The sequence below is a fragment of the Phodopus roborovskii genome, unplaced genomic scaffold (genome assembly GCF_943737965.1).
Source record: "Phodopus roborovskii unplaced genomic scaffold, PHOROB, whole genome shotgun sequence".
In the NCBI taxonomy this organism is placed as follows: Eukaryota; Metazoa; Chordata; class Mammalia; order Rodentia; family Cricetidae; genus Phodopus; species Phodopus roborovskii.
In genome coordinates, this window is record NW_026126563.1 from 23,509,977 (window position 1) to 23,537,561 (window position 27,585).

Sequence of the window (27,585 nt, forward strand, 5' to 3'; positions counted from 1 at the left end):
CCAGCTTTTTATTGTTGCAGTTAATAGATAGGGCAGCATTAATAGTTTTCAGAAGTAGGACTGGGGATTAGATTACTTTGGTGTTCAAGTATTATTTTAAATTAACTATTTGATCAAGGTATTAAAGCATATCTCATACTCGCTCACATATGATTCTGCTTGGTTCTAGACTCGTGGACTAACTGCTAATCCACATTTGTGCAGATTAAATGTCCACACTCCTGAGGCTCTTTTGTTATGTTCTGTTTGCTTGTTAGGTTGTTTTTTTTGAGACAGGGTCTTGCTACAAAGCGTAGGCCAGTTTGGCTTCAAATTTGAGAGCTCATCCCTCTGTCCCATCCCCCTAGCACCGGCTTACAGATATCCCCACTGTGCCTGGCCAGTGTTCATACAGAGCTCTGTCCAGAGTCAAGGGATGGATTTGAAGTAAGACAAGCTTGGGCCATAACAAACTGTCACATTGATCAAATTCATGTATTGTTCTGAGAGCTTAGATACTCATTTTTAAGGTATGTGTAACAATACAACCTTATAGGTCATTGGGAAGTTAAACACATTTAACATTATGTGGAACTGGCACAGACCCACTCGCTGCTGGTATAAAATGTTTTTCTCAGATTGGCATTGTTCAAGTCTTTTACTCAGAATCTTCTTACCTTATGACTTAGTTCATGAAGTCATAGTGCTATTTTGAAATAGTAGTTTTAGCACAAATGTTAGAAATTAAGTTAACAGAAAATGAGATTAGTGATCTGATACAGCCGTCTTTTTGGAGGGTTTTGGATTTCTGATGATGTTACTAGTGTCTCATTCTGATCTTACTAAACAGTCACTTTGCTCCATTTGTCATCCTATTCTATTTTACAGAAAGCACTTGGATTCTTGCTTTCAGTATTCAAGTAGCCACTTAGTCTTTTAGCATGATTTCTGTGAATTGCTGAAGTCTTAGAAGAAAGAGCTAGTTATAGGAATTCTCCAAATCAGTATTCCCTTCCCTGAATAAGCTATGCAGTTGTTTAACTACACTAGTTAGAAAGTCATGATCCCATCACCTTCAATAGTTTGGGATTCACACTTGTCTGGCAAGGATCTTTCTTTGCCTTTCAGTTCCTGTCTAGCATTTCTCTTTCCAGGTTTTCACTTTCTGCTTCCTGTTGAGTTTGTAGTCAGAGACTATGTTGTTACCAGAAAGATACTTTGTTTCTGCCTTGGAGGAAATGTCACCATTTTTTAAAAAACTATAATGGTTGTGACATACTGTTTCTTCTCTCTGTTATGATCTAGATTTAATATTCTTGTGTTTTGTTTTTCAAGACAGGGTTTCTCTGTGTAGCCCTAGCTGTCCTGGAACTCTTTCTGTAGCCCAAGATAGCCTTGAACACAGACCTGCCTACCTTTCCCTCTCTATTGCTGGGATTAAAGGCATGTGCCACCACTGCCTGGCCTACATTTAATATTCTTAAGCTGCTTTTTCTGTTTTGTGTATGTGTTGGGAGGGTGTTGGTGTTTTGGTTTTTGAGACAGGATCTCAAAACTCCCCATGTAACTTATAGTGGCTTCAAACTCAAAATCCTCCTGCTTCTGCCTTCCAGGGTTAGGATTAAAGTATGTGCTGTCATACCTGCCTAGGCTACTTTGCTTCTATTGCAGATCCTTCAGCATGATTAGGAAGAAAACTGTGAAACTTGATAGATACATGGTAACATGCCTGTCCTGGGTGACACTTGGAGCCAGATACTGTCTTTGTGTTCTTATAGCAAAATAGAGACAGCTAGTTCATAGTGCCATGAAATTAGCAGAATTCCTTGAGGGAATGGCATTGATGGGGCAAGGGGCCTCACTAGGACTGCTCTGTGTATGTTGAAGGAATGCTGCAAAACCAAAATTGCTTTAAATTTGGTTGATGCCAGTTCATGCTCTCCCCCTCCCCATCTTTTGTTATATTTTCAGACTTTTTGAAAAGACCTCTAGAGAGTTATGTGAAAAAACTCAAGGTGCCAGTTCATGTAATTCGAATGGAACAACGTTCTGGGTTGATCAGAGCTAGATTAAAAGGAGCTGCTGTGTCCAAAGGCCAAGTGATCACCTTCTTGGATGCACACTGTGAGTGTACAGCAGGGTGGCTGGAGCCTCTCTTAGCCAGGATCAAACATGACAGGTAATTTTCTGGAATTTGTTTAGGTTTTTTTGTTTGTTTTCTGTTATTGTTGTTGTTTGTTTTAATTTATTTGGTTTTTCAATACATGGTTTCTCTGTGTAGCTTTGGACGCTGTCCTGGAACTAGCTCTTGTAGACCAGGCTGGTCTTAAACTCATAGAGATCTACCTTCTTCTGCCTCCCAAATGTTGGGATTAAAAGCATAAGCCACCACTGCCTGGCTTAGTTAGTATTTTTAATCTTAGACTGTGTGAAACATTGCAAAATTTTGTTTTTAAATAAATACAAAAGTACCATTCTTTCAAATTGCCTTTAAAATGCCTTCAAGAGTGCTCCAAACAAAATATAAACAAGACCACATTCTTAAAGTCTGGCAGTTGACAAATTTGCAAACTCCTGATAAGGATGAATTAGACAGCATGTTGTAGAATAATTACTCCGTGCTCTAGGTTGACCAGATAGGATCAGAACAGGGAGACAGTGATGAACTCCCAGAAAGTTTGCTTGTCCCTGTTGTCTAAGACTGCCACAGGGGCAGGCAGATTATCTTATGTCTGTTGACTCTTTGTAGGGACTACAACTCTCATCTTGTAGCACAAGGCTAAAGAGAAGTAGGCACATTGTATCCTGAGGAACATAGTTGTGTATGACATAGCCTTGTAATCCTATTGATACAGAACAAGCATTGCTGCCCTGCTCTGGGATCTCATCTTTCACATCATATACTTTTCAAAGAATTGTCTGACTTTCTCTTGGTTCTTAAGTATCAAGAAAGAAGTGCCTTCAGGCTGTGTGGCCTGTATTAGTTGAGTTCCTGCCTGCCCCAGCAATTTGACCTTAAAGCTTTCCACATCAACTTTAATGCTTAGATCATATAGAGTAGACTTTCACTAGCCCAGTGGAGAATGGAAGGTCTAAGGTCACCTCACTTATTCTCTTTGTTAGCAAATGGTGGCACTACAGCTATCTTTTCTCAGAGACATAAAACAAACCAGCATTGTACCAGAAGGACACGCAAGGTGACTGGTTTAGGAGATGCTTGTGCAAACTTTAGAAACGAGCCATACAGAGAAGGTAGTGTGTGGTATATAGGAAAGAATTGACTAGAGCAACAACTAAAATATCTTAGAGTTTGAGCTCTGTGGTGGATTATATATATCTTGAATAATGTTCAATTGATAATGTTAAAGTGATGGATAAATGTAAAAATAGTTTTTTTAAAATATGCTGTTGAGTTGACACAAAAAAGTAAAAAACAAGAAAAAAGAAAATAGGAAAGATAAATCACAAAGTGAGAGTAAAAAGCTGTCCATTCATTGAAGCCAGCTGGTTTTTGTGGTGTCTGTGCTGAATTCTGGGGTACTCTTTGTCCCTTGATAAATGTACAAGTTGAGGGTGACAAGTGCAAAGCCTAGTTCCTACTCATGGTGAGGCTTACTATTAATGTAATGCTGGGATGCTAAAATTTATACTCAGTGAGAATGAGAACTGGATCACACACAGCAGAGGAATCTTTGTGTGTAGGAGGCAGCTAGCGCTCCCATCGATGTTTGAGCACAGTATAGAAAAAGTAAGAAAGTGAACTATTTTTATGAGTCTAGAATAATTTTAATTAAAAAAAAAGTAAAGACCTATGATTTAAATTTTTAAAAGTGTGTGTGTGTGTGTGTGTGTGTGTGTGCATGTGTAAGGTCAGAGGACAACTGGCAGGGGTGGATTTTCTCCTACCATGTGAGTCCTGGAAATCAAACTCAGGTTGTTAGGCTTGGAAGCAGGCACCTTTATAGCTCCTGAGCCAGCTTGCTGGTCCGGGGTGGGGTGGGTGGGTGGGGTACCTATGAGAAAGGAAAGGTCATGATACTCATGTAGAGGTTAAGGAACAACTTTTAGAAGTTGGTTTTCTCTTATAGAGTGTGGATCATAGGGATTGAATTCAGGTGATCAAGTTTCTTTACTCTGAACCATCTCACCAGCCCATAGGAAAGATTTCTTTCGTTTTTCCAGACAGGTTTTCTCTGTGTAGCTCTGGCTGTCCTGAAACTTTCTCTATAGACCAGGCTGGCCTCAAACTCACAGAAATCCTTCTGCCTCTGCCTCCTGAATGCTGAGATTAACTGCCTTGTTGGGAAAGACTTCTTTAAACACCAATAGAATGGACATGGTATTACATCCTATAAACTATATCTACCAAGGGTTGCATTTGGGACACTTTTCCTTCAAAAGAGCTATTGTCATTTGAGTGTTTTTAGGTGTGTGTGTGTTTTCCTTTTAAAAAATTAAAATTTCAACTGATTGTGGTGATGCACATCTTTAGTCCAAACACTTGGGAAGCAGATCTAGCCTAATCTACATGGTGAATTCCTGGACAAGCAAACAAAATTATACACACACATACGTGTGTGTGTGAATTCAAAAGGTCCTGAGCTATTATTTATTTTAATATATTTGAATTAATAAAAGTGTAAGGAATCAGCTTAAAGTTGATAGCATTAAGGTGAACCTTCAGGGAGGAATGTGTACATTGTAATTATATATCACAACTAGAAAACAATGATAGATGCTGGCTTTAATTAAGCAACATCAGTGCTGGACATTTGCCCTGAGAGCAGTATATTATACACATGAATATACTCAGTTTCTCACTAGCAAAAACACTGAAGAACAGAAATGACAGAGTTGTTTATAAGGGAAAATTTTGCCTAAAAATGATTAAATTTGTAAAATTACTAATATAATATTTCCATGTGGCAAATAGTAAAAAGTATGTGTAAAAGAAAAAATGCAAAAGGACAAGGTTCTTACCCTACAAATGATTATGATACTCTGTGTGTGTGTGTGTGTGTGTGTGTGTGTAGCAGGAAACTTTTTTAGTTGTTTTGTTGTATAGTTGGTATAGTAAGGACCATTTGAAAGATTTTAAATCCATTCTTATGGTATCAGGAGAACAGTGGTGTGTCCTATCATTGATGTGATCAGCGATGATACTTTTGAGTACATGGCAGGCTCTGACATGACCTATGGTGGATTTAACTGGAAGCTCAATTTTCGTTGGTACCCTGTTCCCCAAAGAGAAATGGACAGAAGGAAAGGTGACCGGACTCTTCCTGTCAGGTGAGTTGTCAGATGTTTCCTTTGTGGTGTGTTACAGAGAGTTGTGACACATTTCATCAATTGGGTTAAAGATGTACTTTGAGAAGCACACAGCAATTGTGTACCTTGTATGTAGTCAAGAACTGTATTTCACATATATCTATTTTTTTTTAAAGAGGGATTTTCTCCTCCAGTTAATAAAGTTAGATTTGTTTTAATTCTATAAACTCTGGTATACAAGAGAAATGATGATGTCATACCTATGTTCTTTATTTCCTGTATTACAGATTTCTAAGTTCAAGCTGTGATTAAATCAGACTACTCCCCAATTGATGTGTTATTATGTTAAAGTACTGTCTCAAAATTGTGTCTTGCATTGTATTGTATTTTACTAACATGTACCATCTGGATGACAGTTACTGACTAGTAAGGTTAGAAAAGCTTATTTCACACAATTTTCTAAAATTACTATAACTAACAGGGAATAAAGGGATGTCCATTAATGTGTATTTGTTTTTCTTTTTTAACTATACATGATCATGTGTGACTTTTTTCCAGGAAGGCATAAAAATCATGCTGGTAAGGACATGGAACTGATACCTTGAGCTACCCAGACCATCCTAGTACTTATCTCAATTGTATCCACCTCCAACTTCTGTAGCAATTGAACTCCATTTTCTACTACTTTAAGCTTCTCTAGTCTCTTTTCCCATGAATTCAAATCCAGTTCTGGAGAAGCTGAATAGATTTTTATTTTTTCATTTAGCACCTTCTTTTCTTGAAATCAGCCTGAGATCGTAGCAGTACAAAGAAGCTCTTAGTTGATTTCAGTATGAAATCAAGGCCTCTTAGACATTTGAAGACTTTGGCAGTTACAGCTTTCACTGGAGAGCTACTGCTGCTGTCTTGGAGGAGCCTGAAAGAGCACACATGAGTGCCCTCTGAACTCAGGCACCTGTGGTATCCTTGGACCCAGGAACTTCATTATTTTCTCTGATGGAGTCAGTTTTTCCCCCTTCGTAGAATTCAGTAGTGGGTATCTGAAACCACTGATACCCATTCATTTAGACCCACCTTCATTATCATTTCTCTGCTTTATTCCACATGCTTTATCCTGCACCTCACCCTGTGCATGCATGGACTTGTCTTCTGCAGAGAACGTGCCCCTGGTGGTTAGAACCATGGTCCCTTTAGCAGGAGGCTGTTGATGTTACTCTGTACTGCATCCCCTCCCTCAACATTTCTGTAGACCTAAGAAAAGCTGTTTCCATCCTGTCTTAACCTGACATTTTTGCCACCCCTCAGAGCTTGGCATTTTAACCCTTACCTGAGTCTAGTTGAATAAAATTATCAACTGCATTTATAGTTGCTGGGACTTTGAAATCAAGTACCCGGTCAGATGGAGCAGATTATGACAAATACATTCAGTGTAAGGAGTCCAAGACAGGAAGTGGCTTGGCAACAAGGATCAGGGAGGGTGCTAAGGACAGGGATTGTACTTAGCACAGTGACCCCGAGGGTGACAACACTGCAGAGGCATTGTCATGTAGTTAGAGACAGCTGAAGTAGTACTTTAACATCAACACTGACTATAAACTTTACATTACTAAGATTAATGGCATAGTATTATGATTGAATTTCAGAACACCTACAATGGCCGGCGGCCTTTTTTCAATAGACAGAGATTACTTTCAGGAAATTGGAACATATGATGCTGGCATGGATATTTGGGGAGGAGAAAACCTAGAAATTTCCTTTAGGGTAAGTTCCCTTTGAACCCCCCCCCAAAAAAAAATCTTTTACTTGACCACAAACATGTATTCATTATTCTTGTTGTCTGTATAAGAAATAAAATTTAGAAAGTTTAACCTTACTTTAGAACCTTCAGCTTATAAAAAGTTTGATGACAATATGGAAGATTTGTTTAAAAAGAAAAAAAAGACTATTTCAGCAAATAATCTGGCTATTTTTAATAGTCTAGTTGTTAAACCTATGAATAATTCTTCAGTTCTCAATTTCTGTTATTTTAAGGAAGTAATTCAAGCTTCAGCAACTAATTAGAAACAATTTGTTATTTAAACAGAATGCTGTGGTACCTAACTGTAAAACATAATTTCAGATTATGTTATTTGCGTCTTATCTAGTTGAAATTGTTCTCTTACATTAAATTTGGTTACCTTATCAGTTTTTTTTTTTTTTTTTTTTTTTTTTGTTTTGTTTTTTTTTTTTTTTTTTTTTTTCATTAAAAGTGACAACAGTTAGGGAGATGGTTCAGTAAGGAGCTTGCCACATATGCATGGAGATCAGAATTTGATTCCTAGCTCCTACCTAAAAAAAGCTGGGCATGGATCTGCTGAGATGGCTCAGTGGTAAAGACACCTTCTGCAATCTGAGACTGTCCCCAGGACCAACATGACAGAAGGAGAGAACTGACTCTACAGGTTATCATCCTCTGGCATACAAATGAGTTAAATGCTCAGTTTTTATTTTTTTAAGGCTAGGCTTGACAATGTATACTATAATCCTAATGCTGGGGACACAAGGTCAATAGAATCCATAGCTAAATCAGTGAGCTCTGGTTTCAGTGATTGACCCTGTCTCAAATCAGTAAGGTAGAGTATGATTTAGAAAGATACCTGACGTTATTAACCTCTGGCCACCACACACAGGCATGCATACACACACAAAAAGGAGTAGAAAGACAAAGCAGTTCTGAAATTACTCTTGAACCTAGTTGACCTTTCAGTTCGTGTTCACTAAATCAGCATGTTAGATACTAACATATGCTGCTAAACAGCTTCTAACACATCGCATATTAGTAGAAGCAAACTGAGTATTCTGTAACTGGAAGCAGGAAGTCCCTTTGCTCTCAGAGACTCTCCTTGCCTACTTGTAAAAGGAGAGACGACCTTCTGGGAAATCCATCTATCTCTAACTCTAACACTGTATAACCTGGGAAAACTAGTGTGTAGATGCACTGACAATATAACATCCCTGAAGGAACACACACTGACCATTTAACAAGGACATACTTAACTATTTTACAAACCAGAAAGTAGACACACTGACCATTTAACAGCCCTGAAGGTAGATACACTGACTATTTAACAGCCCTGAAGGTAGACACACTGACTATTTAACAAACCAGAAGGTTTTCAAAATGTGAGTTTCAATTGCAAATATGAGATTTTCCTTTATGGCACAAAACTGTATTTTGAAACAATTGCATTGAATTAAGAATATAAACCTATACTTGATTTTCCTTTTGTTCCATCTGTTTTATTGATTGAACAAATAAATCAGAACATGCTGTCTCTATCTTGTTAAAAAAAAACATTATGTTGTCTGTTCTGTTTGATGTGTCAGTAGTGGCACAAGTTTGGAGAAACAGGAATAGAAATTAATTTGGCTAAATACTCCCTGATCATGGGTGTGTGTAGTGAGTGTTAAATCGTGAGCCACATCAAACATGTTAAATACACAAAACAAACAGAGTAATATTGAGTGTTTCCTGAAACAACATGTCCTTGTTGACAAGAGTTGATTGTGGTTCAGCAGTTTGAATTTATGGTGCTGTGAGTCATCTGCTTTTGAGAGTTGCTGCTATACATCTCACTCTTCTGTGTATAGTCTGTAACCTGTGTTTGTATTTTTGACAAACACTTGATCTTGGGAAGTACTGGCTGTATACCAGAGCAGGATCTCTGAGTCCTGAACTTTATAGTTTATTTTTGAGACAGGATCTCACTATGTAACACTGGCTATCCTGGAACTCACTCTGTAGACCAGGAGGGCCTTAACTCATGGAGGTCCATTGCCTCCACCTCCTGAATGCTGGGGTTAAAGGCATAGGTCACCATATGTCCAACGCAGTCTACTTTGCTCTCTCCTTCAGATTTGGTAGTTTATAGACATTTTTTTTGGGGGGGGGAATTACCAGTAACTACATATAAATAAAAGACAATTCCCATATTCATTTGAAAAGAAAATACCATACAAATACTAAGCAACTTTTGGTGGGTGGTTTCTAAGCCTCATCCTGCTGTTTTCAGATTTGGCAGTGTGGAGGAACTTTGGAAATTGTAACTTGTTCCCATGTTGGTCACGTGTTTCGGAAAGCTACACCTTACACGTTTCCAGGAGGGACAGGCCAGATTATCAATAAAAATAACAGACGGCTTGCAGAAGTATGGATGGATGAATTCAAGAATTTCTTCTATATAATTTCTCCAGGTTAGTGTATTGCATAATCTATATACTGGTACCTTTCTGAGACAGGGGCGCTTGTGCCTTAGTCCATGTATTAAGGCCAAATACGATTTGTGGAGTTGATTCTTTCCCACCATATGGGTCCCAGGGATTGAACTAGGGTCTTCAGGTTTTGGCAGCAAGACTCTTTATCCACTAAGCCACCTCACTGGCCCAAGATTGCATCTTTTTTGTCCCTGATTCTAAGGAGACAGTCATTGTAGGGAGTGGTAAAAAATCATAGTACAGAAAATGCTTGTATGTGATGCTGGGATACTAAACCCAGAATCTCATGTATGCTTTGATAAGCACTCATGGCTGAGCTACATCCTGTCCCCTAAAACAGTACCACCTCGGAAGCAGGTTATAAGCATTCTCTATAAGTAGGCCTTTTGGTTCTGCTGTGTAGGGCTTTTGTGAAACCATCTCATGTCACAAAGCCAATGGAGAGCCTATAGTATTCCACAAGACTTCTGTCCAAGAACTTGGCTCTGCTACTTTGGCTTTTGTGTGTCTGTTTCTCCCCAGCTCTAAGCCTGTCTGAAATTATTCCTTTTCTGCCTTGATTGTTCACATACAATACTTCCAGACTCAAGTGGGTATGAACACAGTTCAGTGAATTATTAGAGAAAAATAGTTGTATTATTTAATATTTGCACAAAATAGATGTTAATTTTTATTTTTACCTTAATAAACATTAAAGTTTTCTGATCTCTGTATAACTTAACTGTTGTTTAATATTAGTATGTGTTACATTCTCACAGGAATTTGTTTGCTTTGAAAAAATGAAAACACACACTAATGCCTTGTCCTTGTTTTCTACTTTGGGAGGTGGGTAGGTCCATATCATATCACATCTAGTGCCATATATCACCTAATAACCCTATTTTCCATTTAGCTGCTTTATGAGAATGAGCGTATAAGTAGGGTGTGTTACCTAATAGAACTCTAGTAAATCAGTCAATTATTTCAACAGGTGTTACAAAGGTGGATTATGGAGATATATCATCAAGACTTGGTCTGAGACATAAACTACAATGCAAACCTTTTTCTTGGTACCTAGAAAATATTTACCCTGATTCTCAAATTCCACGTCACTATTTCTCATTGGGAGAGGTAAAAACAAGTGTGTGTGTGGGGGGGGGGGGGGTATATATTCTGTATAGTTATTATGTCTTTAAAAAGTTAAAACTTCTAACCTCTAAGGTTCTTAAACTATCTTCCATATTAAAAACTATTTAGCCTCAAGTATGAGAAACCCTGTTTCAATATATGTATGTATGTATGTATTGTGTATACAGTGTTTTACCTGCATGCATGCCTGAAGGACAGACAAGGGCACCAGATCTCATTATAAATGGTTGTGAGCCATCACGTAGTTGGCTGAGAATTGAACTCAGGACCTACTAATAGAGTCTGCCTCATAATATGAAATCTTGTTAAGTTTTGTCTCCCCCACTCCTAGTACTAGGAAGTAACCCTGAGAACTTTCACATACTAAGCAAGTACTTCATCACCGAGCCACTTCCCCAGCAAAATCTTACTATAATTTTATCACATGTGCTATTAAAATAAAGATGCTTAGGGCTGGAGAGATTGTTCATCTCACTTATTGCTCTTCGATTAGAGGGGATCCAATTACCTTTTCTGGCCCTTGAGTGTTAGCAGCCATACATATGGTATACATACATACATGCAGGTAAAACACACAACACATACATATCAATGAAAATAAATAGATCTTTTAAAAAATACTTTTTACCAGGAAGACTCTTGTTATAATGTAAACAGTGTCTTCAGTGAACTTATTTTTAACATGCTAAGCCATTTACTTGAAACCTGTACTTCTAAAGCTAATATCCTTGGGTTAGTCCAAATCAAAGTCTGATAATTTTCATAGTGAAGAAAACTTGACAAGAAGGGTTGGAACACTGTTCTGTATGTGCGTTGGGGCACATGTTTATTTTCCTTTAGGAAGTTTCCACAGTTTAGATAGGGAAGTCAGGGAAATGCTGAAAAACCTATTTGTTTCTGGTGATTCTTTTAAGTGGCTTCTCTTAAATTCAGTATTATTTTTCTTGAAATAATTGGCTTGTTAATGCTTATAAATAAAACAGATTTGTTGTACTTTTATCTCAGTGCATGCCTATACTAATAGACCTAATGGATCTACTGTAAAAAAGATCTTTCCTTCTGTTATAATGACTTTGACTAAACAATTTCTTGTATCCTGTTTATTGAATGCCAGGTAACTATCAGTTCTGACTCCTAGACAGACTTCAGTTCTGCGTTTAAGAATTCAGATCAGAGTTGGATGTGGTGACACATGCCTTTTTTTTAATGTTTTATATATAATTTTTGTTTTAACATATCGATCCCAGTTTCCCAACCCACCCTCCCATCACATCCCTCCCCCACTCCACAGGGAGGATGATGCCTTCCAGGAGGGATCATCAAAATCTGCCAAGTCATTTGGAATAGGGTCTAGGCCCTCCCTCCTGTCTCTAGGTTAAGGGTGTATCCCTCCATGGGGAATGTGTTCCCAAAGTCCTTTCGTGCACCAGGGATACATCCTGGTTCCACTGACAGAAGTCCCTTAGACTGCCCAGGCCTTCTAACTGAGTCCCATATTCAGGGGGCCTGAGTCTATCCAATGCTGGTTTCTCAGCTATTAGTCTGGGGGGGGGGGTCCATGTTCAGGTCAGCTATCTCTGTGGGTTTCTGTAGCCTGGTCTTGACCCCTTTTCTTATCATTCTTCCCTCTCTGCAACTAGATTTCAGCTCAGTGTTTAGCTGTGAGTGTCTGCTTCTGTTTCCATCAGCTACTAGATGAGGGCTCTGTGATGGCATATAAGTTAGTTATCAGTGTCATTATCAGGGAAGGACATTTAAGGTAGCCTGTCCATTGTTGCTCAGATTGTTAGTTGGGGTCAGTCTTGTAGGCCTCTGGACATTTCTCTAGAGTCAGTTTTCTCTTCAAACCTATGATGGCTCCCTCTCTCTCTGCTCTCTCCCTGCTCTCATCTCATCTATTTTTTCCCGACTCAATCTTCCTGGTCCCACATGTTCTCCTCCCCTTCTCTTTATCCTAACTCCTCTCCACTCACTGCCCCCCCACCCCCAATTTGTTCAGGAGGTCTTGTTCCTTTTCCCTTCTGTGAGGGACCTTGTATGACTCTCTTAGGTTCCTCCTTGTATCCTAGTTTTTCTGGTGGTGTGAATTATAGGCTGGTGATCCTTTACTCTGTGTCTAAAATCCATATATGAGTGAATATATACCATGTTCCTCTTTTTGTGACTGGGTTACCTCACTCAGGACTCAGGATGGTTTCTTCAAGTTCCATCCATTTGCCTGCAAATTTCAAGATGCCTTTGTCCCCTCCCCACCCCCGCTGAATAGTATTGACACATGCCTTTAATCTGAGCACTGGGAGACAGAGGCGGGTGGATCTATGTGAGTCTGAGCTACATAATAGAGAGACCCTTTCTTCCCCACCATCCCCCTGAAAAAAATTCAGATTGATCTTTCTTAGACTATGTCTGGTCTTTTTACATTATTGTTTCAAAATTCAGCCTCTAAGTGAGTGTTCTCCTGGAGCCTGAGTTATCCTTCTTTTGGAAGAAAACCAACCATCTTCATATAGCTTTAGTAACTCTTTCCTCAAAGGAACCATTTCTTTTTATTTAGATAAAGATTTGAGGGATGCTTTTCTAGTAATCTTCTAAGTCCCCAACGTCCTATTTGTTAGCTCAAGGCAGTAATTTTCAGCAGCCTACTATAGATTTAGCATCAGTTTAGGTTCTTATAATCATCATCATCTAGGAATAAATGTATGGAAGTATGTTAAAGGAATTTCTTTTTAACTGAACTGTGACGCAAAATATGTTTTTTTATTGTCAATTATGAGTTTCAAAATTACTATCTTCAAGTTTCTCCTTTGATAGCATTATGTTTATAGGACTTACCATCAAATGTTTTCTGGTTACTTATTCTTCATTTCCTGGCTTTCTGTGTCTATCTGGGCTATACAGGAGTTTTACCTTGTCACAGTACAGTCATTTCTTCCCTTCCTCCTCTCTCTGAAACTTCTTTGATGGAATTTGGCTCAGTTTTCTTAGACGGTCTTTGAAGTCAAAATACCTTACATGGCACAGGCCCCCTTACATGTCAACCTTGTTGGGAGTCTGTATTCATTGGGTTTACAGAGAGGACAGCAGGAAAGAAGGTTCTTTCTGTCTCTGCCAGGGATAGGACACTTCTGCCTCCCGGGTAAATCTAGCCTGTTTCCATGCCTGAGTTTCCTTACTACCTTGGGTCACTTTTATACAGTGATGCTTGGCTGAGCAGTTGTCCTAGAGACGGGATGGCTCACAAACTGGAAATAGTTATTCTCTGGCCCCGGGTTATGCACTTAGGAGCAGTCATTGGTGTATCCCTTCTCCTCAGCTGTTGTTCCAGCTAATCTTTGATTGCTTGATCCTTAACTGAAGCATTTGCCTCAGTTGGTAAAGTCTGGCTTGTTTGACTTCCTCTTTTTACTTGTTAATGTAAATACTATGCTTTTACCCTCTTTTCTGCCTTAGGGTTTCTGTTGCAACTCTTAAAAAAGAAAACATTTAATTGTGGCAGCTTACAGTTCAGAGGTTTAGTCCATTATTGTCATGGTGGGAAACAAGGCAGCGTGCAGGCAGACATGGTGCTAGAAAAGGAGCTGAGAGTTCTTACATCCCAACTCACAGCAATGGGAAGTGGTTTGAGACACTGGCTGGCATCTTGAGCATATAGAGACCTCCAAGCCCATCTCCACAGTGATGCACTTCCCCTCACAAGGCCACACCTCCTAATAGTGCTACTCCCTTGGGGGCCATTTCCTTTCAAACCATCACATCCTCCCAAAAAGTTCAGTTTCCATTGGGTTGATATACCCAGAAATATGTCTGTGCTCCCTGTTCTTGTCTTTCTTCCCCTATTCTTCCTCTGTAGTGGTGAAACATCTAGGCCTTAATTGCAAAACTAACTTACAGAAAAAACTATAAAGCCAAGCAGAGGGGGAAGCCTAGGTGTGTTATTGACAGACGTTGGCACGGCAGATTTTTGTTTTATAAGCATTAGCTGCACGTGAGGATATTTGTCAGGAAGACTACATCCATTTCTTCATTGACTTTTTCTTTTTTTTAATATTCACTCAACAACTATCTGAGTGCCCACTACTGGAACATGGCATAAAATAAAAATAAAGTGAAAAATTCTGCTCTTGTTGATCTTATAGTCTATTTTGGAAAAAATAATGAAAAATACACAGTGTGTCAGATAGCAGTACAAGAGTAGGTGGGATTGAGGATGACTCGATGAGCATGAAAATCACTGTTTACATCGGTAGTTTAGGAGGGCGCCCCTACGGTAATTTGTGGACAGAAACTAGAAGGAAGTTCATAACTAAACCATATGAATTGCTGAGATAAACATTTCAGAGCAAGGGGAGAATGAGAACAAAGGTTCCTAAGATGAGCATGTACTTGGCATGTTCCAGAAATAGTAGGGAGGTCACTTGTCGAGAAAAAAAAAAAAAAAACAAGTAGGCGGGGTAATGAAAGATAATGAAGGTCAGAACCATAATGAGGGTTGTAGATGGAATTTCTGTTCTGCCTGGTCCCGCCACCCTTCAGTCCCAAATAAACACACAGAGGCTCATATTGATTACAAACTGTAATTTGTAATTACAAACGGCTTAGGCTTTTTACTGGCTAGCTCTCTCTTAATTATTAACCCATAACTGTTAATCTATGTATTTCTACATGGCCCTATCTTACTGAAGAATTCCTGGCTTCTTATCTTCCTGGTAGCTACATGTCGTCTTTCTAGCAGCTCCTCTCTGTCTCCTCTCCCCAGAATTCTCCTTGTCTGGTAACCTTACCTATACTTCCCGCCTGGCTACTGGCCAATCAGTGTTTTATTTATTAACCAATAAGAGAAACATAAATACAGAAGGACATCCCCCATCATCTCCTCTTTTCTTTCTAAATAAAAAGGAAGGTTTTAACTTTAACATAGTAAAAGTATATATAACAAAACAGTTACCAAACAAGAACTATAGGTAACAATATTTAGTCTATTAATATTTAGTAAAATTTAAAGAAAATATTCTATCATCTATCCTACCTTTGTGAATATATTTTATATGTAACTTATCTTTTATCATAACTAAGGAAAGCCATGACCATAACTGTCTGTCTTCAACTCCATCAAAGACCACAGAAGGATAATATATAAACTCTAGAGTTGGTAGAAACATCTCACTCCTTGTCTGTACAGACCTCCAGACCTCTATGGTTAGCTAGTGGCAGGCTCCATTCTCTGACCTTCAAACAGACCTTATTTGTACAAGCAAGATGCTACCATAGAGGGTGAGCTGGGGAGATGGCTTAATGGGTAGTGTTTGCCTCACAAACATGAACTGAGTTCAAATCCCCAGACCCATGTAAAGCTGAGCACTAGTGGGTGTTTCTGTGGTGAGATGGGAGGCAGAGACAGGAAAATCCCTGAAAGTTCCTTGGTCAGTTAGCCTGGTTTATGCAGTGATAAATAGCAAAGAGGAGGAAAAAAAAGACTCCATTTCAAAGATTGACTCCTGAGGTTGTCACTCTGATAGGTGTGAACCCTCACTCATGCATACACACGTGCACATACATCATTGTATACACGCACAAACCATAAAGATGATCAAATGATAGAGGACCCAGATATAGGCAGCTGACATTATTATTCCTAGTACTTGGTAGGGCAGAGGTAGGATTGCATGTTTGAAGTCAGCCTGGTCTATATAGTGAGTTCCAAAGCTACACAATGAGAGTCTGTGTCAGAAATCAAAACAAAAATGTAAAGTTGAAGAACCAGAGGGATGATGTTTCAGAGACTTAAGTGAAAGGTTTGTCTTAAAAAGGAAGTGCTTAACTATGTTGAATATTGTGGAGAAAACACATGAGTATGGAACATTAGGGAGATTTTGTTAGTACCTTCTGCCTCAGTAATTTAAAAGTGTCTATAGAGAGTGTCAGTGACTCTGGTGACTTCAAGAGAATACAAGTGTAGATCCTGAATGTGTACCAACCTTGCAAAGCAAGGCATTTTGCTTTAAAGTAATGCAGAGAAGTGGATGGTGGCTAAAGGAGAATATGAGGGAGGAGAGATTATTTCTTTTATGAAAATGACCGTGTGCTGAGTTTTCATAGTCAATTTTCGGGGTCTGGTGCAGCCTAAAGCCTTGGTTGTGCCAGGATTCTTTTTTTGTTTGTTTGTTTGGTTGGTTTGTTGTTGTTTGGTTTGGTTTTTTTTTTTTTTTTTTTTTTTTTTTTGGAGACAGGGTTTCTCTGTACCTTTGAAGCCTGTCCTGAAATTCGATCTGTAGGCCAGGCTGGCCTTGAACTCACAGAGATCTTCTGTCTCTGCCTCCCGAGTGCTGTGATTAAGGGCATGCGCCACCACTGCCAGGGTGTGCCAGGATTCTTTGAAGCTTTATTAAGAATGTTTGGAAAGAGAAAGGCACGGTGTAGGCATTGTGTTTTAAATGGCTAGGTGGTGGGACCTAGTATAGAGAGGGGAGGTTTCTGATGTAATGAATGGGACACATGCAGTTCATCCCTGGGGCAGAATAGAAAGAAGAGGTGGGGTCAGGTATAGGTCAGAGGAGAGTGCTCGCTTGTATGGATGCTTGAGAAGTCCTTTTGTAGAGTGACTTCAGATCAGTACAGATTATTGACTGAGAGTAAGGCAGAGGCTGCTGGTGATAGAGGCTTGAGGAAAGAGGACAAACAGAAACCTAAGGCTGGAGGTGAGTACAGAGTCACAGCAGGGAGCTGATTGTGGTGAGTAAAACCATGACCCCCCCCCCTTCCTGCACTCTCCTTTCAGTGAGTAAAATCTAGGTTGAGTGGAATGCCTCTGAAGGGTTTACAGCAGCCTCTCCTTTAGGGAACTGACCCAATTTTTGACAATGCCTATGCATTCTTAGATGGGCTCGAGATTGGGTGAATAAAATAATGATACCTGTCCAACCCATGGTATATGGTTGCCAAGGCAAGTTGGCCTCTTACCTTCTTGCCTGCTGACTTCCCAAGTGGCATAGACTTTTTACCATCTGGTCTTCTTGCCATTGCCTCAGAAACATAGCCTGTGGTCCTTTTGTACCAGGTCACATCTAGATGAAAAGTCACATTTCTAGGCAAAGATTATTAGGATGTCTTTCTTAACCAAGTCTGCCTTCCAGAGCTTGTACTATAGGATTTGGAACCAAAATAAATGTTTCCTTGGAGTAGCTAATAGTTGTTAATCTGTTGAGTATTGTAAGCAACCACAAAGAGATAGAGCCCTGCCTGACCGTCCTGGGTTAGCTAGTGTTGTGGCAGAGCAGTCACTGACTCAGGCAGTTCTAATGGTTCTCTACTTTATGTTAAGCAGTTGTCTGAGTGCCTCGCAGATACTCAGATATTCCTCTTCTGATGACTCAGTTAAACAGCTTTTGTGGAGTGGATTAATGTTTAATGGGAAAGTAAAATTTGCGCCACCCCATGGCTGCTTCCACACATGCCAGCTCTAGAGCTCTTTTGGCCAGAAACTGTCTTCAGTCTCCTGGGAAGTCATCAGAGGCATTGTCAAAAGGGACACCTTTTGTCCTTGAGGAGTTGTTAAATTGCCTTAAGTTATTACTGAAAGTAGAACTGTTTTGGACTAAATACAAATCCCGAAGGAACAGTGCACGTGAAAGAAATGAAACATAAGGAAAGCTTTAATTTAAGACTAAAACCTTGATGTATAAGTACTGTGTTTGCATCATGCCCCACCCCTCTCCCCGGTTCCTCCTGTGTCCCCCATCTGCTCTCAAATTATAGACGTCTTCCTCTTTAGTTATTGTTACATATGTACAAACACACATGCATACATACCCTACTTGAGTCTAGTGTTGCTCTCATATACATGTGGTTAGGACTGATTGTTTGGGATTGGATGGCCTATCAGACTTGTCCCTGAAAAAAATGATTCTCCCTCTCTTAACAGCCATTAATTGCCCATAGCTCTTCATCTAGAGGTGGGACCTTGAGAGATTTACCCCATCTTCATTGGCATGTCATCTGGTGTTGTTATTATGCAGGTCATGTTTAGGTGACCATATTTTTGAGATATCGTTGGTGCAACTTCCCTATCATATGTAGAAGATATTATCTTGAAACAGAGTCCCTGGTCCCTTCCGTGATGTTCCCCAAGCCCTTGTTGTGGGGGTTGTGTTCTGTCATTGGGGCTGAGCATCCCATTCTGTCTCAGTATTTTGGCCAGTTGTGACTTTCTGTAATGCTTTCCACTGCTTCAAAAAGAAACTTCCTTAATGAGGACTGAGAACTGCCCAGATAAGTATTTAGAATGCAGTTAGAAATTATACTGGTTTAGGAAAATGGTGGTCGTAGGTTCTCCTAGAGTCCTAGTTACGTGTGGATGGCTGGGTCTTTACTGTGCCCTCTATTGAGTGGGCCCTAAGTCCCCCTTTCTCAAATCCTTCCTTCCTTCCTTCCTTCCTTCCTTCCTTCCTTCCTTCCTTCCTTCCTTACTTCCTTCCTTTTGTTTCCCCTTGGTTGGGAGTGGGGAGCAGGATTTGAGTCAGGGTTTCTCTGTTGGCAGTTTTGGAACTCTCCTTGTAGATCAGGCTAGCTGGGCCAGATCTCCAAAGATCTACCGCCCTCTGCCTCCCAAGTACTGGGTTTAAAGGCAAGCACCACCATTTAAAGGCATGCACACCCTTAATCCCATCATTAGGAAGGCAGAGACAGGCAGATCTCTGTGAGTTTGAGGCCAAGACAATTCCAGGCCAGCTAGAGCAGTTACACAGCGAAATCCTGTCTCGAAAAACCAACAACAGCCAAAAGAAATAATAAAGAATTGACCTTTTGTGTATCTGTATGTACCTCTCCCTACCTCTCCTTTAGTTAAGTCCTACATTCTAACTCCTGTTGTCTTCATTGTCCCACAGATACGAAATGTGGAAACAAATCAATGTCTAGATAACATGGCTAGAAAAGAAAATGAAAAGGTTGGAATTTTCAATTGTCATGGTATGGGAGGTAATCAGGTGAGTATATTTATTAAACTTTTTGTTGTTGTTTTTGAGACAGGGTTTCTCTGTAAAACTTTGGAGCCTATCCTCACACTCACTTTGTAGACCAGCCTGGCCTTGAACTCACAGAGATCTGCCTGCCTCTACCTCCTGATTGCTGGGATTAAAGGTGTACACCACCACCACCTGGCTCTTTATTAAACTTTAAAAATAGATAACATTCAGGAAACATTTTTATATCTTTAAAGAAAAATAATAATGAGTATTAGGAGAAGGGTGCTTTCAATATAATGATTAATATTTTTTTGATAGGTCTCAATGTGTAGCCTTGGCTAGCTTACAATTTACAATATAGACTAGGATGGCCGTGAACTCAGGGATCTGCCTGCCTCTTCTAATGATTTTTTAATAAAACATTTTTAAAGTGCCCCGTAACAACTGAATTAACATTGCTGAGCACAAAATTTATTTTGTCTTTTCTAGAAAAAACAGAAGAGAAAAAAGACTGCCCATAACAATACACTTAGCCGCCAGGCGGTGGTGGTGCATGCCTTTAGTCCCAGCATTCAGGAAGCAGAGACAGATGAATCTCTGTGAGTTTGAGATCAGCTTGGTCTACAAGATCTAGTTCCAGGACAGCCTCTAAAACCACAGAGAAACCCTGTCTTGAAAAAAACCAAAAAAAAAAAAACCCCAAAAAAAACCAACAACAACAATACACTTAGCCTACAGAGTACTGTGGTATTACTTTAACAACATATAAGAGTCATGTGTCCTGAAATCGTTGCGGTTATTTCATATTAGCTCATGGAAAGTTTAAGCTTGAGTTTTGGTGTTTGTCTATATGCTCATTATCCCTCCTCTGTGTCTATTGAAACTGATTCCTGATGTCTTCATCGTCTCATGGCTACAAAATGTATAGATGTTGGCCTCTGAAATGCTGACGAATTTCTTTTTACTGTTAAAGCTTATGTAGGTTTATGTTTGCTTTTCAGGTTTTCTCCTATACTGCCAACAAAGAAATTAGAACAGATGACCTTTGTTTGGATGTTTCCAAACTTAATGGCCCAGTTACCATGCTCAAATGCCACCATCTAAAAGGCAATCAGCTCTGGGAGTACGACCCAGTGGTGAGTTACCTAGTTGCCTATAGATACACAAGCTATATAGCATGTCACTGTGCACATTTATATTTTATAGCTTGTTGGTTAATAGTTAATTACGGCCATAAATATGATCCAAACACTCTCTTTGTTTCTGGATGTGTGCTACTGCCATTGTGAGTGTGATTGTCTCTTGTCTTGAAGGATATACAATATCTCTATTTCGTGACTAGCCATTGTGACAACCAACAGATGTTTTAAATGTAAAAGGTCCTTATTTTCAGTTTGTTGGAATATAACAGTGTCTTAGTTAGGCAGTACTGAGTGTACTTATGTGGCTTCATTTCTTCATTTTCTTACACAAGTCTCTAGGTATGTAGTTTCTGGTGTGGATTGGGGTACGCTGATACCTGAGATAACTATAATCTCAGCTCTGAAAGAAAGTCTCATGGGCTGCTTTACCGTTAGATATATTACTCTTTTTTCAAGAAAATAAGTTTTTCCTAGAATGCTCTATCAAGCTTTGTTTATTTCTTGGGAGTTGTAGATTTGTCCTGTAATGAACCCACAGCTAGCTATAAGGAAGGCTGGGAAAGCAAGTACTTGGTTTTCTTATCTTTTACAATGTGAGATGACCAAGGCACAAAGATTGGGAATGGTGTGGGCTAGTCCATCTACAGCCTGCCTCAATTGGTATTTGAAAAGTGAATGTTCCATTAGAAATGTAGGAGAAGAGAGATGGTTTCAAGTATTTAGAAAGAACTGATTGTACATGTGAAATTTTAAAACTTCAAATCACTTTGCAAAGTTGTTTCTCAGAGATAACACTAATAATGTCTTAGGCTGGTTTCTCACAGACTCCAGGACAAAGCTAACTGTTGATGTGTTTACTCGGGAGCATTTTTGAATTAATAACTGTGAAAAGGAAAGGGTAGGGCAAGCTACCTTGCTAGCCCAGTAGCCCAGAGGGAGCTTTGGAGGGGGAGAGCAGCCCATCCATCAAAATATAACAACCAAGAAAGAGAATAAAACATTTGTGGCAGCAACCCACACTAGAAGCCTCAAGTCATAAAAACTTAGTTTGCAAAGGAACCCTAGAAATAAAATCCAGGGCACCATTTCATGGGTAGAAATTAATTGCCCCTGGTCACACAATGAGCAGATGGTATAAATTAATCTCAGACCTGGATTCTTAATTCTTGATCCAAGATACTTTGTTTAGTACCCTACTATATTTGATTAAATTTGCATGTTTCTGCATGTGTAAATCTTATTGTATCATGTGCTCGATGAAAATGTATGGTTTGGCAGTAAGCTCTTTCATTTTTACCACTTGTGCTGTCTCCTGAAATACAATGGCGAATGAGACCTATTTACATTTAGATTGGAGGCAGGAAGTAGAGGAATAGTTTTTCTATTATGTAGGTAGCCTCCTGTTTGTCCTCCCCTTGAAAGTTTGCAGTTGAAAATGTGTCACTTGCCTGCCCAGTGCCTGAATCAGGTTCTCTCTGGAGACTTGCTGTATTACCTAGGTCCTCTTCTGAGTCTGATGACAAAGTGCTGTATTGGAGCCTTGGAGCTCTACATCTTCTGTCAGCTGCCAGAGCCTGGTCTAGAGCAAGGTTCTTCACCTGTGTTTAGATCTCCTGTGGGGCTTACTGGGGGTGGGGGGGACGGAAGAGATGTGTTTTCAGAAATTAGGATGGAGCCAGGTGTTAGTGGGTCACACCTTTAATCCAAAATCTTGGGAGGCAGAGGCAGATAGATCTTTGAGTTTGAAGTCAACCTAGTTTACAGAGTGAGTTCCAGAACAGTCTTGGAAAAACCAAAGAAAGAAAAGAAATTAGGGTGAAAAAACAAACCGCCCAGTCACCGTTTTGTTGTGCTTGGTCTGTTCTGCTTTTAGTAGTATTGACCGTGAGCCTGAGGAAGGGTGCCACCTTGAGAAGGGAGTTGTGCAATGTTGGATAGGTCCTTAATTCTGCACTGACTCTGTCTCAACTGAAACGGAAGGCTGAAGTGGCTTGTGTGTAGAGCCTGGGCTCTCTGCTGCTAGACTGCCACACTGCAAAACCTATCCTCAACTAGTAAGCCACAAAGCACCTGCATGAGAAAAGCCAGCACCATCACAGCCTACAGTTGCACCCACTGTCATCCAGGTTCAGTTCTCATGCATCTGTGAGGATTCAAGTAGATAATACTGAACCTCATATACATTTACATATATGTATGTGTTATTATTTGTAGTATACAATATACAGTTATTTGCCAGTTCTCACTTTGACTCACCACAGAGTAATACAGATCTAGAAATAGAAGTAGATTATACAATCATTAGTTTCTGCTGTATTTATATTTAAAAGTGGCATTGAAAAAACGAGACATTTCAGATGCTGGAGCATTGGCTCAGTGGACTGCTCTTACAAAAGACCAAAAGTTCCCAACACCCACATAGAGGTTCACAATTATCTATAACTCCAACTTTAGGGGATCTGATTCCCTCTTCTGACCTCCAGTGACATGCACACAGGCAAAACACCCATGCACATAAAGTAAAATAAAAAGATGTTTTGTTTTTTTTTGAGACAGGGCTTCTCTGTGTAGCCCAGGCTGTGCTATAACTCACTCTGTAGACCAGGCTGGCTTTGAACTCACAGAGATCCACCTGCTTCTTCCTCCCGAGTGCTGGGATTAAAGGTATGCACCACCGCTGCCCGGAGAAAAGAATCACATTAAAGTCAAGACATGAATAAATAATGTGTGTCATTAATACTGTAACTACATGGCCCATTACGATGTTGTTCAGCATGCACCCCGCTCTAGGACATTTGAAATTGTTGGTCTGGAACACATTCTTGGATTAATTGTGGATCATTATGACTATTAATTTACTCTTATTGTCCCACCCTTTAGAAATTACCCTAAAAATCAATGTGAAATATCAAGTCTAAAACATAAACATGGAGGTAGATAGCTGTTTGGAGCCTCTTTTGCATGTGAGGCACCCCATACTTCAGGTACTTACAGAACCATCTCAAAGTATGCATTATAATATGATATTTATCTTCATAGTGAAAAAGCCCAAGTTGTCTAGGCTATGAACCCAGTCTCTTTGCTCTTGTATATGTTAACACTTCCTCTACTACAAGGATAACTACTGGACTTGATTATCTAGGCTTTTGCTTGATTGTACTGTGTCTGAGCCACCCCAGCATTCTTATATTTTGAGTCTGTAGAAGGACCCAAGTTTCTGAAATCTTACAGTTTAGAATCACAGAATTAAACAGCTTTATCAGAGATAAATGAAAGGAAAATTGAAATAGTTGTTTGGAAATATGTTCCAGGGACTTAGATTAGTAGTCACTAACTTTGCCTGGGTTTTTCTTGTGTGTGTGGGGGGGGGGGGGAAGAGGGAGAGAGAGAGAAAGAGAATGAATCTGTCTTTCTGTCTGGTTATTTGTTGTCGATGCCCATAAAAGTGGCTCTGTTCCATATTAACTTAAGGGTCAGAGAGTTCAAACCCATCCTTGCTCTTTCAAGGTTAAAGGCCTAAGACCTAAAGGGCTAAGAGGTGGCTGCTGAAGGATGTTTGGCCTAAGGTGTGGTCACTGGATATCTTGCCTAGATAACAGAATACTTGATCTATGGCCAGATAACTAAAGGTTTGATCTAAGGTTGTTACTAGATGTTTTGAGAATTAAGGAAGTAATTACGCCTGTTCCTAGATTCATTGGCAAGGAAGTCCTTTTGCCTCCCCCTGCCCCCTTTTTGTTTGGGGTATATAAGGACTTTGAGCATTAAACTTGGGGCAAATACCAGTATTCACTGGATACTCTCCTGACTGCCTTCTGTCTCTTGTCTGTTTCTCTTCTCAATCCACACTCATACTCTCAGGCACATTTAAATAGGTTGTCAGGTCCTGCCAGTCTCTGTGTGTGTGTGTGTGTGTGTGTGTGTGTGTGTGTGTGTGTGTGTGTGTGTGTGTGTGTGTGTGTGTTGGCGGTAGTGGTAGTGCATAACTTTAATTCCAGCACTTGGGAAGCAGATCTCTGGGAGTTCAGGGCCATCCAGGTCGACATAGTGTAATGCTATCTGGGAGGAGAAGGGTGCCTTTTCCTCCACTTTCTAGTTAAGGTGTGTGCTTCCCTCCTACTTTCAGAAATTAACCCTGCAGCATGTGAACAGTAATCAGTGCCTGGATAAAGCCACGGAAGAGGACAGCCAAGTGCCCAGCATTAGAGACTGCACTGGAAGCCGGTCTCAGCAGTGGCTTCTTCGAAATGTCACCCTTCCAGAAATATTCTGAGACCAAATTTACAACAAGAAAGAAAGAAAAAATAAGGATTGACTGGGCTACCTCAGCATACATTTCTGCCACATTCTTAAGTAGCAAAAAGGAAAAATGTTTTCCTCTTCTGTGGGATGTAAGGTTTATCAGCCATTAAAACTCAGACTCCTCTAGCTTTTCACTTGCTGTGAACCAGCCTTCCTGTCCCAGGACATGAGACTGCAAAGTAGTGAGACTGTGGCATACTGATGTTTACAAGACGGGAAGAGTCGTCATCGAGAACAGTGGCGAATAGCCTTCAGATCCCTGCCACAGCTTCCGTGCACGTCAGCCGTTTCTGCTGAATGTGCCTCTTGAAGAGGAGATCTCCTGATTAGAACCAGTAGCTGCAATATTAAATATGGATAGAGAAGTAAGCGGAAAAGAACTGGAACCAGGTTCAGCATCATGAAAACATTTTTACAACAATAAAAATTATATCAAACAGGGTTTAAAGGAAATTAAAACAGAATTATGAGAAGTACAATTTGTTATAGTATCAGATTTCTATATAGATTTTATACCTCAGTGGGGAAAAATTGATTCCTGTGACATTCATTTTGTTTTCATCTGTGATAATCATGGATGCTTTTATTTTCCTTGGGGTGCTGAAAATGAGATGGGTTGGAGCTCTGAACATAGTTTTGATTTCTTTTTATAATATTTTTATTTGGCTTGTGGGCTGTTGAAATTGTAAGTTTTAATTGCCTTCTTTTAAAACAAATGGAGATTTAACATGCCTGTTCTCAATTGAAAAGTTAGAGATGTCTTGGTTGCTGTTGGGTCAAGGCTCACAGACTCTGTCCTACCCCGTCCCCCACCTCCACAGTTTCTTACCACCTTTCCAACTTTTTAACTAGATTCAACTGATCATGCTTACTACCCAAGACTCATGCTACTGTCCTGCAGATTTGTGTTCACAGCAATAACTCCCCAGTCCCAGTGAGTCACGTAACACAGCTTACGGAGGGCTGTTTATTTGGGTATTTGGAGGTTATATATCTGGGGGACTTTTTTGAAAACCTTTTTCACTCCACACATAGATGTGCTTCACTGTCGGGTGCACATTTAGATTAGGCTTGAGTTGTGATGTTGGTTTGCTGCTTTTTTTAAAAAAATAAAAATTGACTGAAAATATTTAATTGGCATTTTTTAATGAGTTAGCCAAAGAAGTGCAGCTGTGAGTCCATATTATGGTCCTGCATTTCGTCCCTAACTCCGTTTTGTTAACTAATTTCTTTACTCTGGTTTTTAGTGACAGAGTCAAGTATTAAAGTTGATGTTAATTAAAGTTTATTTTTTGATCTCACAGAAATCTCATTGTGACATTTTTCCATAGCAACTCACTGACAAAAATGCATACACTCTGCTTCCTATTTGTCAGGTTATATTTAATGGTATTCTTTGCTTTGACTATCAAAGACTTACTGCAGGAAGTGCTATTTCTTTGCTTAAGAATGTTCCTGGAAGTCATATCACCAGTGACATTTGCCCAGTTGAGTATACACCATTTCTCACCATCTAGTCAGCATTGAACCTGTGGATGCTTGGGGTAAGGCTGTCTTCCAGGATGCAGAGACTTCCCACAAAATCTGAAACAAGAAGCCAGTGTTGGCTGAATCTGAAACAAGAAGCCAGTGTTGGCTGGAATGTTTTTTTGTTTTTGATTTTTTTTTTCTCTGTGAGCTATGTTAATTCTATCTCCAGTGGGCCCAATGTTCGAAAAGTCAGATGTCTAATAAATTATTTTCATGCTCAGAATTACAGATTTTTGTACCCTAGCATAGTGTGATCTTATTCCTTATTGTAAAATTTTAACAGCATTGTGATTTAAAATTTTGTCTCACTTTTTAAGTGGGGGTGTGAGTGACTTAACTCATGGGTACTTTTAGAAACTGATAGATATTCTCATTGCCTTTATTTTTCTAATTAAAATATTCCTAAATACTTTGAAAATATAAAGTATTTCTGAGTAGTTGTGACTTATATTGGTTTTACTTGAAGAGAATATGGATCTTCCATCATAGCTGTTTGTGGGTTAGGCAGATGCTCATCTCTCTTGAAACCAAATTGAGAAGAAAAGGAATGAAAAAGAAATTAAAGGGTGAAAACCAGTTTATTCTGGCCAGTGAATTATTTCAGAAGTTTAACAAATAAAGATCTGTTTTGTTTTTTAAGACAAGGCATCACTCTGTAGCCCAGACTAGCCTCAGACTCACAGCAATCCTGCCTCAGCCTCCATCCAAGTACTGGAATTAAAGACATGAACCATCAAACCTGGCCAAGATAATTTGAGTCTCACAAATCTTTTCACTCCACATCAGTCACAGTTTGTTTGGATGTTTCTCAGTCCTAATTGGTAGCTTGATAAATCTGTTGTGTTCACTGGCCTGCCAGTTGAGGATACCATGTAGGGCATGTCTTCTTTGCCCTAGTTCTCTGTAATGACTTGGTGCTTACCTCATGTTCTGAGAAGTCCTCCAAAAGTTTACTCTCATTAAACAAGAAAGATGTTGAGAAGGCAGTGTTTCTGAAGTGCTGGCCTGAGCAGGTATACAAA

At 39.6% G+C, this 27,585-nt stretch overlaps 1 protein-coding gene across 2 annotated transcripts in view; it reads left to right on the plus strand.

The window, feature by feature from the left end:
* Nucleotides 1-26,791, plus strand: part of Galnt1 (polypeptide N-acetylgalactosaminyltransferase 1) — a 74,229-nt gene extending 47,438 nt beyond the window's left edge. For both annotated transcript variants that reach the window (XM_051202130.1, XM_051202129.1), the window contains exons 6-13: nucleotides 1,951-2,158; nucleotides 5,098-5,268; nucleotides 6,891-7,008; nucleotides 9,300-9,480; nucleotides 10,472-10,611; nucleotides 19,512-19,610; nucleotides 20,591-20,725; nucleotides 24,858-26,791. In XM_051202130.1, coding sequence (XP_051058087.1) covers nucleotides 1,951-2,158; nucleotides 5,098-5,268; nucleotides 6,891-7,008; nucleotides 9,300-9,480; nucleotides 10,472-10,611; nucleotides 19,512-19,610; nucleotides 20,591-20,725; nucleotides 24,858-25,004 — 1,199 coding nt within the window. In that variant the 3' untranslated portion in view covers nucleotides 25,005-26,791. The remainder of the gene's footprint in view (nucleotides 1-1,950; nucleotides 2,159-5,097; nucleotides 5,269-6,890; nucleotides 7,009-9,299; nucleotides 9,481-10,471; nucleotides 10,612-19,511; nucleotides 19,611-20,590; nucleotides 20,726-24,857) is intronic.
* Nucleotides 26,792-27,585: the final 794 nt, after the last annotated feature.